Source organism: Neomonachus schauinslandi, chromosome 14 (genome assembly GCF_002201575.2).
Source record: "Neomonachus schauinslandi chromosome 14, ASM220157v2, whole genome shotgun sequence".
Classification (NCBI taxonomy): domain Eukaryota; kingdom Metazoa; phylum Chordata; class Mammalia; order Carnivora; family Phocidae; genus Neomonachus; species Neomonachus schauinslandi.
This window is the reverse complement of record NC_058416.1, coordinates 191,864-209,742: the sequence shown is the minus strand read 5'-3', so window position 1 is coordinate 209,742 and position 17,879 is coordinate 191,864. Positions and strand designations below refer to the sequence as shown.

Below are 17,879 nucleotides of genomic sequence, written 5' to 3'. Positions count from 1 at the left end.
TATATAACTCAACACCAAGAAAACCCAAATAATCCAATTTAAAAATGGGCAGAAGACATGAACAGACATTTCTCCAAAGAAGACAAACAGAGGGCCAACAGACACATGAACAGATACTCAGTATCACTCATCATCAGGGAAATGCAAATCAAAACCACAATGAGATGTTACCTCACACCTGTCAGAATGGCTAAACTCAGGAAGACAACAGCAAGTGTCGACAAGGATGTGGAGAAAGAGGAACCCTCATGTACTGTTGGTGGGAATGCAAACTGGTGTAGCCACTCTATAAGACAGTATGGAGGTTTCTCAAGAAATTAAAAATAGAAATACTCAATGATCTAGGAATCACACTACTGGGTATTTACCCAAAGAATATGAAAACAAATTCAAAGGGATATATGCACTCTTATGTTTATTGCAGCATTATCTACAATAGCCAAACTACAGAAGCTGCCCAAGTGTCCATTAATAGGTGAATAGATAAAGAAGATGTGGTATATACACAATGGAATGTTATTCAGCCATTAAAAAGCCATTAAAATATTGCCATTTGCAACAACATGGATGGATCTAGAGAGTATGATGCTAAGTGAAATAAACCAGAGAAAGACAAATACCGTATAACTTCACTCATATGTAGAACGTAAGAAACAAAGGGGGTGGGGCACCTGGGTGGCTCAGTCAGTTGGGCATCTGCCTTCGGCTCAGGTCTTGATCTGGGGTCCTGGGATTGGGCCCCGCATCAGGCTCCTTGCTTAGTGGGGAGTCTGCTTCTGTCCCTTCCCCTGCTCGTGCTCTCTCTGTCTCTCTCATTCTCTCTCAAATAAATAAAATCTTAAAAAAAAAAGGGGGGGGGGAAGAGACAACCCAAAAAATGCTCTTTTTGTTTTTTGTTTTTTAAGTTCATTTATTTAAGTAATCTCTATACCCAACGTGAGGCTCAAAGTTATGACCCGGAGATCAAGAGTCACATGCTCTTCCAACTGAGCCAGTCAGGAGCCCCAAAACATTCTTTTTTTTTTTTTAAGATTTTATTTATTTATTTGACAGAGAGCGAGAACAGGAACACAAGCAGGGTGAGTGGGAGAGGGAGAAGCAGGCTTCCTGCTGAGCAGGGAGCCCGATGTGGGGCTCGATCCCAGGACCCTGGGATTATGACCTGAGCCGAAGGCAGATGCTTAATGACTGAGCCACCCAGGTGCCCCATTCCCAAAACATTCTTAACTATAGAGAACACACTGATGGTCACCAGAGGGGAGGTGGGTGGGGGATGGGTGAAATAGGTGATGGGGATGAAGAGTACACTTGATGAGCGCTGAGTAATATAAAGAACTGTTGAGATCACTATATTGTACACCTGAAACTAACACTGTATGCTAACTATAGTGGAATTAACATTTTTAAAATATATATATTTATTTTTAGAGAGAGAGCGCGTGTGCTTGCTGGGTGGGGGGAAGCATATAGAAGGAGGGAGGGAGAGAATCTCAAGCCATCTCCCTGCTGAGTGAGGAGCCCGATGTGCGGCTTGATCTCATGACCTTGGGATCATGGCCTCAGCCAAAACCAAGAGTTGGTGGCTTAACCGACTGAGCCACCCAGACAGCCCTGGAATTAAAATTTAGGGAAGAGGTCAAAATATCAGCATTAACAGGAGTTTTGAAGATGTTGATTCCAGCCCTCATGGTTGAGTTTGAGGAGTTCAGGACGTCAGTGGAGGAAGTCACTGCAGATGTGGTGTAAATAGCAAGAGAACTAGAGTTAGAAGTGAGCCTGAAGATGGGACTGAATTGCTGCGGTCTCATGATAAAACTTGAATGGGTGGGGAGTTGCTGCTGCTTTTTTCTTTTTTAGGGAGAGAGCACACACCCATGAGCAGTAGGGGAGAGGGGCAGGGGCAGAGGGAGAGAGAGCACTGAGTGCAGAGCCCAGTGTGGGGCTCCATCCACCAACCCCAGATCATGGCCTGAATCGAAATCAAGAGTTGGATGCTTAACCGAAAGCCACCCAGGCACTCCAGGAAGTTGCTTCTTATAGATGAGCAAAGAAATGGGTTTTTCGAGATGGAATCTACTGGTGAAGATGCTGTGAAAATTGTTGAAATGACAACAAAGGATTTAGAATATTACATATGTTTAGTTGATAAGACTGTAGGGTTTGAGAGGGTTGACTCCAATTTTGAAAGAAGTTCTGCTGTGGGTAAAATGCTATCAAATAGCTTCGAGTGCCACAAAGAAATTGTTTGTGAAAGGAATAGCCAATTGATGTGGCAAACTTCATTGTTGTCTTGTTTTAAGAAATTGCCATGGCCACCCAGCCTTCAGCAGCCACCAACATCGGGGCAAGACCCTCCACCAGCAAAAAGATTACAACTCACAGCCCAGGTGGTGGTTAACATTTTTTGGAATAAAGTATTTTAAAATTAAGGTATGTACATTTTTTTACACACAGTGCTCTTCCATAGTTAATAGACTACAGTATGGTGTAAACATAATTTTTATATGCACTGGGAAACAAAAAAAATCACTTGACTTGCTTTATTGTGATACTTGCTTTATTGCAGGGCTTGGAACCAAACCCTCAGTATCTCCGAGGTATGCCTGTATATCACTAAATTCAAAGTAGGGGTTACCTCTGGAGCCACGGGGAGTGACACAAAAAACTTCAAAAGTAACAGGAATGGTATATTTCTTAATATACTAAGGAATATATACATATATATAACACATAACGGGTTCATTTTATTACTATTTTTATAACTCACACATGTTATAAATACTCTTGTGTGCATTTAGTAATAAAGTTAAAGCCGGTTTTATCAAATTCTTATTTTTTTTACTATAGTGACTTCCAACTGAACACAGCAGGGATTCTGGGGCAGTTTGGATTCTTGCTGGACTGAAGTTGATAGAGCACTTAGGGTGGGTATTTGGTTACTGGTAATTTCATTTTTTGCAAGTCAATGCTGGCTTAAGAGCTTTGTTATGATCTTGAGATAGAAATAGTAAAACTCCAGGTGCCTGGGTGGCTCAGTTGTTAAGCATCTGCCTTCGGCTTGGGTCATGATCCCAGGGTCTTAGGATTGAGCCCTGCATCGGGCTCCCTGCTCTGCAGGAAGCCTGCTTCTCCCTCTCCACTCCCCCTGCTTGTGTCTCTCTCTGTCAAATAAATAAAATCTTAAAAAAAAAAAGAAAAAGGAAAATAGTAAAACTCCATGTCCTCTTTCAGCCTGTACGTTCTGGGCAGTTCTGTTTTGGGAAACTTTCCTTCCTTCACATATCATTCATTCCTTAGTTATTCGGCAAATCTTTATTGAGCACATACGTGTGCTGGACAGGAATGCTTGAAATGGACTTCAACATGTCTGAGTCCCTGCCCTCATGGAGCGGGGTCTAGCAGAAGGCCTGATCTTACCAGAAAATCATACATTTAACTTGGATCCATGACGGAGTCCTATGGGGGCGAGTCCAGAGTGAGCACATTCAGCAGGGAGTTCGGAAAAGCCTTCCCCCCAAGGGATGACCTGCCCGATGAATGAGGACTAGGGGAAGGGCTGGGTTTGGGTCCAGGCAACCTGGGAACAAGTCCAGGGCCAGCAGCCTGGCACTTTGGGGCACCTGGCAGAAGATATGCAGCTGATGATAGGAACACTCAAGGGGTTTGCAGAGGTGGGCAGGCCAGGGAATGGGGGCCTCGGAGGCTGTGCTCAGGATTTTGGACTTGACCATATGAGCAAGGTGAGCTGCCAAGGGGCTTTAGCTGGCAGTGAACATACCAGCTTTATGTATTTTTCAATCACCTAGGCTGCCATGTATGGGGAAAAAGATAGCAAAGGGAGTCCATGAGGAGAGGGTAGTTAGGCAGCTTCCAGAGTTCCGTGAGAGAGGGCGTAAAAACTGGAGAACCATCACAGTAGAGGTGGCAAGTGAAGCCAGGACCCAATGACAGTTTCCTAAAGACGCGGCTTTAAGCGACCCATTACCTGTCTTACTAGTACCATTTAGTCTATTTAAAAAAAACATAATTAGCCCAGACATCTCCCGAGATAGTATTTTTGACTAAGAAATGTGAAAATTAATAAAGGGAAACTTCACTAAAATGGAGTAGGAAGGCCAGAAGGGGGTGCTCCCCCGCCCCCCATGGAAGGTCAATTACAGGAAGAATTGTCAATTAGAGACCCTAACGGAAGAACATCAACCCGAAGAATCATCAGTTACAGGCTCCAGCAGGAAAAGATGAAATCAGCTTTTCCTGCAATCCAAGTGATGGCAAACTGTCGTCACCCTGAGCTCTTGCTTTTGTCTAAGGGACTTTGTCCAACTTTCTCCTAATTTGTTGGACCAGCGTATGATTTTTGCCATAGCTTCTTTGTCTTCAGTTTCAATTCCTCCCAAAAAAGCCGTTTTTGCTGTGCTAAGGGCATGGCCGGGCGGCCTCAGGGGTGGGTCTTGGCATCCTGGGAGCGGAGTGAAGGGTGGGTTCAGGGTGGGGCCTGTGGACGGGGCCTTCGGAAGGTGGAGCGGGGGCGGGGCCTGGGGCGGGGCCTGGGGCGGGGCGGAGAGCAGGTGCGGGATTGCTGCGCTCCGTGACCCCTGGTGTTTACTGTGAAGTAGGTGCTCCGGAGGCTAGGGTGTTTTTATCTTTTTTTTTTTTTTAAAGTATGCTCCACGCCCACCTGGGGCTTGAACTGACCTGAGATCGAGTCGCTTGCACTACCCACTGAGCCAGCGAGGCACCCCTGCGGTCTTTTGAAAAGGTAAATGTGCCCCAGGGGTGTCGCCTGGGCCAGCGACTAAATCAAACTCTGCGACATGGGTGTGGCTGTGACCTTGGGCGTTACCTGGAACAGGTGGGCCAAGTAGAATTCTAATACCCATCCAGGGCGCCTGGGTGGCTCAGTTGGTTAAGCGACTGCCTTCGGCTCAGGTCATGATCCTGGAGTCCCTGGATCGAGTCCCGCATCGGGCTCCCTGCTCTGCAAGGGGTCTGCTTCTCCCTCCGACCCTCCCCCCTCTCATGTGTTCTCTCTCTCAAATAAATAAATAAAATCTTTAAAAAAAAAAAAAATACCCATCCAGACCTGCATTGCTCAATCCTAAAGATTTAGCAAGGAAAATCGACCTCATTTATACCTGCCTCCTGGACAGAGAGGACTTAAGGCAGCTTCAGGGACTCTGCCAGAATCTAAAGATCAACTTGGACAGGGATTTGCTATTTTTCTAAGCTCTAGGCAATGGCAGATTAAGCTTTATTTTATTTATTTATATTTTTTAAACATTTTATTTATTTATTTGACAGAGAGAGAGAGAGATCAGGAGCAGGTGGAGTAGCAGGGAGAGGGAGAAGCAGAATCCCCCCTGAACAGGGAGCCCGACGCAGGACTCGATCCCAAGACCCTGAGATCATGACCTGAGCTGAACGCAGACGCTTAACTGACTGAGCCACCCAGGCACCCTGTAATGGCAGATTAAGCTTTAAGTAGGTAAGATTCAGCTACCCATATCAGATTTTAGTATAATTTACTCCCTTACATGAATTCAGTTTTTTCTTCAGTGTTTAGCAAGCCCTGCCAGGCCATTTCTCTCTCTCTCTTTTTAAGATTGTATTTATTTATTTGTCAGAGAGAAAGAGAATGTGCGAGCACAAGCAGGGGGGGTGGCAGGGCCAGAGGGAGAAGCAGGCTCTGGGATTATGACCTGAGCGGAAGGCAGACGCTTCACCGACCGAGCCACCCAGGCGTTCCCTGACAGGCCATTTCTCAAAGCACCTGTTTTTGCTAGTACTTGAGATGATAGTATTGGTTTTAAGTTATATTGGATTTGCTGATACCTGGTGACTGGAGAAAGGACACGTAAAAGGTGAAAATGGTGCTGTTTTCAGTAACCCTGAACCCCAAACATTGTCAAGGAATCCGGCAACCCTTTGGCATATCCTAACCTTTTAGGTCCCTTATCTAGTCAAGTGCTGATTAGATCATTCCCACCTACCCCTCATTAAGGAGAATTCTTGTTTTTCAGCCTATTTTCTGAGCCTCTTTTTTTTTTCCTGAGCCTCTTTTGTGCAGAATCTGGGCCCATGGTCTGTGTGGGGGACCGAGAACAAACGACTTTGGTTTTGGACTCATGGAGGGAGCAGGACTGCTGGTAGTGAGACAATGGGCTTTGACAGGGGTTATAGAGAAGATCAAAGCTAGCGGTGTGGATTTGAGGCGAATCTTGCACATTGGGGAAGTGAGGACAATTTGGGGGGTATTGGGCCCATCTGTCCATGTTAAGGGAGGAAGATACATGAGAAAATAGGATTTTAAGAAATTCTACTGTGGGGGTGCCTGGGTAGCTCAGCTGGTTAAGTGTCTGGCTTCGGCTCAGGTCATGATCCCAGGGTCCTGGGATCAAGCCCCTCATTGAGCTCCCTGCTCAGTGGGGAGTTTGCTTCTCACTTTCCCTCTGCCCCTCTCCCCTGCTTGTGCGTGCTCTCTCTCAAATAAAATTTTTTTAAAATCTTAAAAAAAAAAAGAAAGAAATTATGCTGTGTTTTATGAATTCAATCTCCCTTTTTGGTGTAGTCTGTTAATTTTTAGAGACTTGGGTGAATGTCTACGTTGTTCAGGTTGAAATGTTAGTAACTTCCGTTTGTTGAAAGCTTACAGTTGATTCTCCAGGCTCTACATGTTCTCTCGTGGTTGGGGCCACCAGCAAGGCTGTGTGTTGCCCTCCTTTTATGTTTGAGGAAAGTGAGTTTCAGAGAAAAGCCCAGCCCAGCAGAGCGGTTGGTCTGAACCCAGAGCCCAGCTTGTCTAGACCTAATCCTGCTTTGTTTTCCTTGTGGAGGAAAGTTATAAAATATTAAAAATATCTTTAGTTAGGAACAAGGATCATAGGGCGCCTGGGTGGCTCAGTTGGTTAAGCGACTGCCTTCGGCTCAGGTCATGATCCCGGAGTCCTGGGATCGAGTCCCACATCGGGCTCCCGGCTCAGCGGGGAGCCTGCTTCTCCCTCTGACCCTATCCCCTCTCATGCTGTTTCTCTCTCTCTCTCTCTCTCTCAAATAAATAAATAAATAATAAAAAAATTGAAAAAAAGGAACAAGGATCATAAAACCTTATTTAATCCATTTGGCAGATAATAACCTATCTTTTATTTTCACAGTAAAAAATGGTCTAATTAGTTACTGCTGCATATATAACAAATTACCTAAATTTCAGTGGCTGTAAAAACAAACTCTATGACCTCCCAGGTTTTTGGGTCAGGAATCCAGGAGTGGCTTACCCAAGATCTTATGAAACATTAATGGAGGGTTGGCCAGGGCTGTGGTCACCTCCCTGCTCACCAGGCTGTTGGCAGGCCTCTTAGATCTGCTTCCAAGCTCACTCACATGGGCGTCTGCACAGGGATGTCTCCCAGCACGGCCCTGGCCTCCCCCAGGAATGGGAGAAAGAGAGCCCACATGGTGACCTCCCATTGCTTCTGCTGTCTTCTCTTTACTTGAAGCACCAGGGTTGGGGTCACGCAAAGATGTGGTTGACAGGAGGGAGATCTTTGGAGGCCATCTGAGAGGCTGCCACCACAGCTGAAAGGTAGAAATAAAGACCCAAGTAGGATAGGGAGGAAAGTGGGCGTGATGGAGACATTGGTAACTTCAGAGGAGTGGGTCTGTTGCCCTCAGGTATTATAGGGATTTGTCCAAGAAATAAAATGAATTCCAGTGTTGATGTAATTTAGAAAATCTAAAGAGTAACTGCAGTGATTTATGAGAAATATGTATTTGGTTGTTCAGATGATCAAAATATACCTGATGTATTTGGTCTTTATCCAGTTCCTGGAAATGCTTCTGAGCCAGAAAGGTGACATGGTCTTAATGAAGGTGACTTTGGGACCCCACCCCAGGACGGGGCGGGCTGCCAGGAGGACCAACCTTGTGATCAGAGGTTGGAAGTTTCAGCCCCATCCCTGACCTCTGGGGAGAGGATGCAGGTTGACTCCGCCAGTGGCCAATGATTTCATCAATCCTGGCTACGCAATGAAGCCTCCATAAAAACCCAAGAGGTCAGCTTTTTGGTCCTTTCTGGAGACCTTCCACGCTTAGGGAAACAACTCTTCTACCGTGAGCCGGCCCCAAGCTCCATGATGACAGAAACTCAGTTGTCTGGCACCTCACTCTTCGTGTCCTTTATCATATCCTTTAAGGAACTGGGAAGCACAAGGCAGTGCCCCCGAGGTCTGTGAGCTGCTCTGGCGAGTTCAAAGAACCTAAGGAGGAGGTGGTTGGAAACTCCAATCTGCCAGTGGGTCAGAAGCACAGGGAGCAGCCTGGAGCCTGTGACTGGTGTCGGAAGGTGGGGTGGGCAGTCTTAGAGGACTCAGCCCTTAACGTGTGGGATTTGATGCTATCTTTGGGTAGATAGTGTCAGAATTGAGTTGAATTCTCAGGCACTGGGACACTCAGCTGGTATCCTGAGAATTGCTTGGAGTTGTGAGTGGGGGATCCCCCATGTTGGAAATTGGGTGCTCAGAACCCTCAAAGAGCACAGAGTAGCAGGGAGCTACAGGATCATATTGATTGTTCTTTTAAAGACGTTTTGACAGCAGAAATTGTGCTTGTCTTCCTGCAGGCCATGGGGGATCAGGACTTACCTGGCGTGTTGGTGTCTGGATTGGAGGGATCTTATGGTATATGTGAAGATCATGTTGGAGATCTGCAGAAACACTTTAATCTCATTACCTTGCAAGAATTTTTGGAAAATAAAATGCAATTTGGCCCAAAGATCCAAGCTGTATATATCTGGGGAGGAAGGCCAGCTATTGACCAGGAGCTCCTGGGGAGCCTGCCCTCCTTGAAGATAATTGCCAGCGCAGGAGTAGGTCTCGATCACCTGGACCTGAAGCTCATCGCCAGCTTTGGTGTGAAGGTAGCCAACACACCACAGGCCGTGTCCAGCCCCACGGCCGACATGGGGATGGCTTTACTGCTGGCGGCCGCTCGCAGGGTCGTGGAAGGTAAACAGCCATTGGAGATGCTGGTTTTCCAAAGAGAGCAGATGACAGAGGATAGCAGAGATGATAACGTAATTTTGTTTTCAAACAACAAGTCTTTCCTGGGCCCTGACTTCTTCACACTGTATCCAGGACTTTGTTGCACTTGGGAATTGGGCCCACTGAGGGCCCGAGCCCAGCTCCCCGGCACATGGCGGCCTGCAGTCTGTCTGACGGCAGCCCTGTCCGCCCCCCACCAGCTTCCACTCATTCACTTGACGGTGGAAGTAATTTCAGCATCTCCATGGAAATGCCCTGGGCGTCATTCCTTGGTTAGTCAGCAGTCTCTGCTGGGGTGAAGGCCTCCGAGTAAGAAGGCAGGACCTCTGCACACCCTGGACATCTCTGGGAGGGCCCCCAGGAAGGGCAGCGGAGCAGTTCAGCTCTTCCCTCTCCCTCCCGGTGGACTTGGGTACAAAGACACCTGAGGAAAGGGGAAGCGAGAACCAGGCTCTTTCTGGTCTGGCTGTGGTTCATGCGCATGCACACACACATACCAACACCAACAAATTTTAACCAGAAGGCCTTCCTTAATGTAAAAGAAGCTGGTGTTTTAAAGCTTTCTACCAGGATGCTCTGGTTTTGTTACGAGGAAATTGCCGTTTGTCCCCCCCTTCAGCCCTTACAGAAACCTTTGTCTGTGGTCAGAGAGGCGTGAGCGCTGTGGAGTCAGAAGGCCCCAGGGAGGGTGTGGGCTTCTGTGTGTGGTGCCATCCCCACCACTCTGTACCTTTTATATTTTAGGTCATATGTTGGCCAGTGCACCAGATACAGAGAAATTTTCTACAAATTGGATGGGTCAAGAGGTGACGGGGGCCACTCTGGGACTCATTGGCATGGGCAGCATTGGTTATAAGATTGCTCAGAGAGCCAAAGCATTCGAAATGAAGGTTCTGTATCACAACAGGAGACGCAGGTAAACATTCAGAAAATGGACCTGAAATTAACTGAGCAGAACTCGTACCGTTACGGCCTTCAATATGGCTTGGATATAGGATCCCCCCGTTTTTCATAAGACTCCCCTGCTCTTTCTCTCCAAAAAATAAGGATGATGGTCAAGAAAGCGATGGTGATTACCTAGGAATGTGGCTGAGACTTTTTTTATTGAAAACATTCACCAGAAGAGATTTTAACTCACAATTGTATTTTTTAAATTTCTAAAGTGAAAGGGAGAAGCTGTCCATACCCACTGAGCAACTTGAGTGGTCCCTTTAATACTGACGGACGTGTTGGCTCTCAGCGAGGGACCCGCGTCCTTGAGTGTGCAGGCTCTCCCTCAGCCCAGCGCCCGGGCTTGTTGGCTCCGTCTCCAAACAGCCTTCAGACCTGCCTGTTCTCTCTCACTTCACCTATGCCACTGGCTCAGGCCCCGTCCTTTCTCACCTGAAATACATATTTCTCCTACGGGACTGCTCACTTCTGCTCTTGAACCTCCAGCCCTCCTTGCAAAGCAGCCAGATGATGGCCATTGTTTACAGCCTTTCAGGGGCCTCCCACTGCCTGTGGACCACATTCCCAGCTGGTGAGGAACTTTTGGAGACATGGTGAGCTGGGAGATTGTCTTTTCAGTCAGTGTTTGCACTATGGACGGTGAAGAGACTTAGGTGTGACAACTTTCCTTGTGATGAACACGCACACACAGAGGCCAGGCTTCTTGGAGGACAAAGTGTGTGATGTGGGCACGGTGTTCGTCCTTCCTCGGGGCTGTCCACTGACCCAAACACATGTTAGGAGAGAATTGGTGTAATTTGGAATTCCATATTTGTAGAGCCGTGGCGGCTGCCTAGGATGCTGTGACCTCTAGGATCTTGGAATCTCTGCTGAATAACCAGCTGTTTGGGGTGGCCCGAGCAGGAATTAGGATTGAACCAAAACAAAACACAAAAGTCTGCCTGCTTCAGACTCTGGGATCCTTGGTTTCTGCGTGATAAGCAGCATTCCTAGGCCCTTTCCTGTTCTGTTTGTGTGTTTTCTGGAAACCTGGATGTGTCTGCCCACATTAGTGATGCTCTGTGGTCACAGAAGTACATGCTCAGGGCGCCTGGGTGGCTCAGTCGGTTAGGTGACTGCCTTCGGCTCAGGTCATGATCCTGGAGTCCCGGGATCGAGCCCCGCATCGGGCTCCCTGCTCGGCAGGGAGTCTGCTCCTCCCTCTGACGCTCCCCCATCTCATGCTCTCTCTGTCTCATTCTCTCTCTCAAATAAATAAATAAAATCTTTAAAAAAAAAGAAGTACACGCTCATGCTGTGACTTGAGTGGAACTACTTCCTTCCAGTTCTGTGGTCGCTGAGCGTATGTCTGGTGCACTGTCGGGCTTGTACCAGGCTCTGGGGGTTCAAGTGACAGGAAGCTCCTGGCCTCAAGGAGCCACAGACCCTGAGGCCTCCCCTCCAAGGACCCAGAGGTGCCCACGGGGTTCCCATGGGTCCTGGAGCCAGTGGTGACAGGCCACGTCCTTGGATCCCCTCAGAACCTCCTTCCTGGGGCAACGTGATGAATTTCCGACTGGAGAACGTGGTTTTTCTTCCTTGTTCCTTCATAGGAAATTAGAGGAGGAGGAAGCTGTTGGTGCCACTTACTGTGAGAGTCTGGATGACCTGCTTCGGCGATCAGACTTCGTGCTGTTGGCTGTGAGCCTGACACCCCAGACCCAGAGGCTGATTGGGAAGAGGGAGCTGAGTCTGATGAAGCCCACGGCCATTCTCATCAACATCGGCAGGGGTACTGTCTCCACGGAGTGTGGGCCCGGGGGCTAGACAGTCATGCGGGAGGAAACGCCCCGGCCATGCAGCTCCTCTGATCTGCCTTTACCCCAGTGGCTGTGGCGTCCAAAAGTCCACTGAGATGGGGATGCTGAGTTCGAGGGAGTCTACTTCCTGTTTAGAGATACTTCTGATTTTTGTTTTCACATCATTTTGAAACTCAAATTAATAACAAAAAGGATGAGAATGTTACAATATGGGGCTTTCACAGCCCAATTTGGGCATCTACTTGGGGTAGGGGCATTATAGTTTGGTTTTCCAGGTGTAATTAAGCAAAATTTATGGGGATGAATTTTCTGAGCCTTCACTTTAAAAAGTAAGTAACTTATTTATGTAGTGCTTTGTGTTTATATACAAGATGTAGTTGCATGTGTTGTGGGTTGGTTGGTGTGGCATTTATAAAGAATCCGAGGATCAGTGCTGCTTGCTGTCAAACATCCAGGCCATGCACCTTTGTGGGGTTCAGAGCCAGAGGACGTGTGACACCTGGGGCTACCAACAGCACATGTGTCTCATCCGTAAAACGAGGAAAACAGTGCTTGCCACCTGAGATTGTAATTTGTAAGAAATACAGATTTGGTCATTCGGCTGTGGTCCTCATCCACAGTGCCTGGCTCTCTGCTCCCCAAACCCTCAACGTTTCCCAAGTGTTGAGAGTGCTAAAGGTGTCTTTTGTTAATGAAGGCGACTTTTGGAACCCACTCACTCAAGCTGCCAGGAGGTTCAACCATGTGATCAGAGGGCTGGAACTTTTGGCCCCACGCCTGACCTCTGGGGAGGGGAAAGGGCCTGGAGGTTCAGTCAGCCAATGGTCAATGATTTAATCAATCGTGGCTATGCGAAGAAGCCTCCCTAAAAACCCAAAAGGGCTGGGTTCGGAATTTTCCGGATTGGTGAACACCTGGAGACTGGGAAGAGTGGCTGTCGGGAGAGGGCATGGAAGCTCCACACCCTTTCCCCAGACCGCTCCCTGTGCACCTCTTCATCTGGCTCTTGATTCTTACTCTTTGTCATACCCTTTAACAAACAGGTAAACGTGTTTCCCTGAGTTCTGTGAGCCGCTGCAGCAAATTACGGAGGAGGTCACTGGAACCTCCAATCTGCAGCCAGTTGGTCAGAAGCACAAGTCACATCCTGGGATTTCCGACTGGTGTCTGAATTCGGGGGCAGGAGGCAGTCTTATAGGACTGAGCCCTTAACCTGTGAGATCAGATGCTATTTCCAAGGCAGACAGTGTCAGAATGGAGTTGAAGTCTCAGACACCTTGCTGCTATCCCAAGAATTGCTTGGTCTTGTAGGAGGCCCCCCCCCCCATGTTGGAATTGGGTTCGGGAACCCAAAAAGAGTTGGTGTCGGAAGAGCAGAAAACCGCACAGGGCTGAGCTAACATGCTTGAGAGTTCTCTGAAAATTCAGGCCCTGTAGGCGAGCCGGAAGGACCAGTGCCTTAGGTAGTTTCAGTAATGTCAGAGGCTGGTGAACATACTCAAGATTCTGGAAAACCTGCCCAGGAAAGGGCGTGGGACGAGGCATCTCCAGCAGCAGCCCCCCACACACCAGGGGCACTCTGTGTCCTGACCAGCAGGCTGCCCCTCCGTCAGTCAGCGGAAAGGATGCCGGCGTTCGGCTCCTTGCCGGTCTCTGCCTCAAGGAAGGGGTTTTCTTCTCAGCTTCTGCTCTTCTGTATTTGAAATGACAGTTGTGGATTGTGCTTGTGGTTTAGTTTTTAAAGTGTGTTTGCAGTGTCTGGGGGCTGTGTCCGTAACCTGGGGAGGTTGTGTGTAAAGTGAGACAGGCCCAGGCCAGAGCTTAAACAAACCTGAGCTCAGATCTGGGTTGCTCTGTTAGGAGCTGTGTGAGCTGGGGTCAGGCCTCAGTTCCTCACGTGTAAAACAAATGCTGACTTTGCCAGGTTCTTGGAGGATTCAGTGAGATAGTGTGTGTGCGGGGCTTAGCGCACTGCCTGGCACATGGCAGGCTTGCCACGTCTAATAATGAATTGGCAGAATGAAGCTCACACGTTCTTTGTCAGACGTTTGACAGGACCAAGACGTGTTTGGAACAGCAGCTACGGTGACCAAAGCGTCCTTCCCAGGTCCTGCCCGACCATAGTAATGCAGAGGCCTTGTCTCGTTGACTCAGGTCTGTTAGTCGATCAGGACGCGCTGATGGAGGCTCTTCAGACTGGGGTCATCAAAGGGGCAGCGCTGGATGTGACGTACCCGGAGCCCCTGCCCAGGTAAGGAAGCCGGACAGAACTGCCATCTCTCTCAAGGCACGGAGGGCACTCCTCCAGCAGTCACTGTTTTTGGCTTTTGCAGCCGTGTTAAGTCACAAACCGGCAGGGTCTCAGCCGTGGAGGGGTCCGAGCAGGCCTCTGGTGACCTGTCCGGTTCTGCAGATGGCCAGACGTCTGTTTCAACACCTCCGTGCAGAGAGAGCTCTGGGCTTTCGGGCAGCAGCCCCCATGGGTGGAGACTGCACTGGACAGTCTTGCTCCTATCCAACCAGAACAGTCCTTGCCTTAGCCAGTGGCCCTGATTTGCCCCTTGGAGCATCAGAGTCCCTGACCATTGTCCTCTTTACAAACCTTGTGTATTGTCCCGACAACCGCCATGTGTCTGAGGTTAAGTATCTTCAGGTCCCCCGATCACAGCTGAAATGGTAGCATTTCCAGACACCTTGTCATCATTAATGCTTCTAGCACTTTAGTTTTTGAGGTCCTTTGAAAATGTGCTCTCAAGACCTGAACACAGGCTTCATGTTGGGGTCTGACCACGCAGGTTGGTTTCGCAGTGTGTATTCCTAGCAGGCCGATTGCATTCTTAGTTCATTCCATTTTTAGTCAGCAAAAATTGAAATTATTCTCTCAATTGTCTTTTAAATATATGCGTGGAATTTTACATTTATTTCTATTTAATGTAATTTGCTTCTGTGTCTTAAGGACATTTTATTTTTATTTAAAAGATTTTAGTTATTTGTCAGGGAGAGCACAAGCAAGGGCAGCGGCATGCAGAGGGAGAGGGAGAAGCAGGCTTCCCGCGGAGCAGGGAGCCCGATGCGGGGCTCGATCCCAGGACCCTGGGATCATGACCTGAGCTGAAGGCAGCCACTTAACCGACTGAGCCACTCAGGTGCCCCTTTTTAAAATTTTTTTCTAAGATTTTATTTATTTATTTGACAGAGAGACACAGCGAGAGAGGGAACACAAGCAGGGGGAGTGGGAGAGGGAGAAGCAGGCTTCCTGCTGAGCAGGGAGCCCGATGCGGGGCTCAATCCCAGGACCCCAGGATCACGACCTGAGCCGAAGGCAGACGCTTAACGACTGAGCCACCCAGGCGCCCCTGTGTATTTTTTGAGAGAGAGAGAGAGGGTGCATGGAGCACGCATGCATGCATGCGTGGGGGGGCAGAGGGTGAGTCTCACGTAGACGCCCTGCTGAGCCCCAACTCCAGGGTCTCCATCAAGAGTTGGACACTCCACTGACTGAGCCACCTAGGCGCTCCATGCTTGTGTTTTGACCCATTGATCCAGACTGTTGGGACTGGAGTCTTGATTCTGTCATTTATTTTGAATCTTGGTGTCATTCATTAAGCCAGGTTTGATTCCTCCAGCTTTGATTTGTCTAGTAAGCAAATTACTGTCAGCTGGATGTTTGACATTACAACCAAATTTAGTATCTTAAGTTTATCAAGACTGACCATAGAACTTACATTTCTGAAAAAAAAACACAAACAAGTTTATTTAGAATAGTTTCTCAGAATGTGGTCTGGAGACGCTTTGAGGGGTGTGTACAGTCATAATTTTTCACTGATGTTTCAGTACAGACTGATGACATCATCACTCTGACAACTAATGAAATGTGTGCTTCTGTTATTGTATTAATCTTTTTTAGTTTTAATCTCTAATACAATAAATGTTGACAGATACAACCCATAAAAACAAATGCTTTTTGTGATTCTCAATTTTAAGAGTGTAAAGAGGGGCACCTGGCTGGCTCAGTCGGTTAAGCGTCTGTCTTCAGCTCAGGTTGTGATCCCAGGGTTCTGGGATCGAGCCCCGCATTGGGCTCCCTGCTCAGCGGGGAGTCTGCTTCTCCCTCTGCCTCTCACTTGCACTCTCTCTCTCACTCAAATAAATAAAATCTTAAAAATTTTTAAAAAGAGTGTAAAGAGGTCCTGGGGTGCATGGCTGGCTGTTGGTAGAGAGCGCGACTCTTGACCTCAGGGTTGTGAATTCAAGCCCCACATTGGGGGTGGAGCCTACTTAAAAAAAAAAAATTAACAACAAAAAAATACTGACCTGAAGAGTGTACCTGAGACCAAATGTTTGAGAACCACTAATGTAGAACAAAAGAATGTCAGTATCAATTAAGAAGCATGAGCATTCTAGACAGTTGTCAATTTATTCAGAAACCTAGAAGCTTAGGGCTCACCTGTTGCCGAGTCTGCTGAATGAGCTTTTTGGTAGCTTCACTAACAAGTCACAGGGCAAGGACAGGGGTCTCTCCCAAAGCTTGTCAGTGTTATCCTGTGACTTAAATCTCAGCAATGCCAGTGTTGCAATGTTGTGCTGGTACAATTCAGTTTCATGACATAACAAATCAGGTCTTGCCTGTACGCCAAATACTCTGGACAGGTGTTGTTACAATTGGCCACGACTCTGTTTTTCTGAGTTCTGAGTCGTGGGGACAACCTCATACTGAGACTGGTGTCCGGCGTGTGCTGTTAGATAGTAGGGCCCACCTCCTTCCTAGCAGGAGGACAGAAGTGTTTTTTTGAGTAGTTTCTGCCCTGCTAACGGTATTATAGGCTCTGTCTTCACTTTGATCAGCCCTGGGGGCAAGGACAGTCATAGTGCATTGATATAAATTACAAGTGCCCCCAGAGAATTTCCACAGATTGGGGGTCCATAATATTCCCAGAGGATGGAGGCTTATTGCTGCATGCTTACTTTGGCTTTTGTATTAAAACAGTCAAGAGGCCCTGCCGGGTCAGGTCACTGCCCTTTCCTAGTGCTGGTTGCTGGGGTTACCATCATTGTTTGAGTCCCCCTGACCCCCTTCACTAACACTTCCTTCTTTTTCCAGCTGACTCCCATCCTCTGCCTTCTTTGGGGAAGAGAACTGCCCCTCCAGTTAATCTTTCCCCTCTGAATGCCACTACTCATTAAAGGCACATTCAGCCTGTCCCATGATGCCTAGACTAGCATCCAGATCCCCAAGGGCCTCTTCTGTTTTGGGGGCCAGTGTTGTTTAATCCACCCCATGTCATGGCATTGTGTGCTAATGGTCTGGGTGTGACTAGGATACTTGTTTCGCCCCCCAAAATGCTGCCCCCCCCCACTTACTGGCATTAGATGAGTGGGGTCATGCTGTAAGGCTACCCATAGCCTCCCCTTCTCAGCATGAGGGTATCAAACCAGAATGTGAAATTAGAGACACCAAACCATGCTGAACAGTTTTCATCAATTAATCTGCATTTCAGAGATCATCCTTTATTGAAGTTGAGGAACATCACTCTGACACCTCACATTGGAAGTGCTACTCACCAAGCCAGACGACAGATGATGGAGAATCTGGTGGAAAGCATCCTGGCTTCTCTCAATGGCCTTCCCATTCCTAACGAAGTGCTACTTAAATGATCTTATGTGGGCTGATCAGTGCGATGACAGATTAAATGGGAAAAAAATCTTATTTTGTGTTTTACTAGAGTCCATTATATAGATTGGTTTAATATTCTTTTGGCCAAAGGGTGCCTGGCTGGCTCAGTCGGAAGATGTCAGGGTCCTGTTTGAGGCCCCACCTAAGGAGTGGAGATCAGGTAAATAAATACATTTAAAAAAATGTTTAATATTCTTTTTTTTTTTTTAAAGATTTTATTTATTTATTTGAGAGAGAGAGAGTGAGAGAGCACAAGAGGGGGGAGCAGGAGAGGGAGAAGCAGACTCCCTGCCGAGCAGGGAGCCCGATGCGGGACTCGATCCAGGGACTCCAGGATCATGACCTGAGCCGAAGGCAGTCGCTTAACCAACTGAGCCACCCAGGCGCCCAAAAATGTTTAATATTCTTTTGGCCAAAAAA

General features: G+C 47.7%; 1 protein-coding gene across 1 annotated transcript; it reads left to right on the top strand.

The window, feature by feature from the left end:
- The first annotated feature begins 5,422 nt into the window (after nucleotides 1-5,422).
- LOC110577191 (glyoxylate/hydroxypyruvate reductase B-like) lies at nucleotides 5,423-17,464 on the top strand. The gene is made up of 6 exons (XM_021686432.2): nucleotides 5,423-5,485; nucleotides 8,615-8,999; nucleotides 9,780-9,951; nucleotides 11,579-11,757; nucleotides 13,940-14,036; nucleotides 17,284-17,464. Exons 2-6 carry the CDS (start codon nucleotides 8,618-8,620, stop codon nucleotides 17,438-17,440), a joined length of 987 nt encoding a protein of 328 aa, XP_021542107.1. The 5' UTR covers nucleotides 5,423-5,485; nucleotides 8,615-8,617; the 3' UTR covers nucleotides 17,441-17,464.
- Nucleotides 17,465-17,879: the final 415 nt, after the last annotated feature.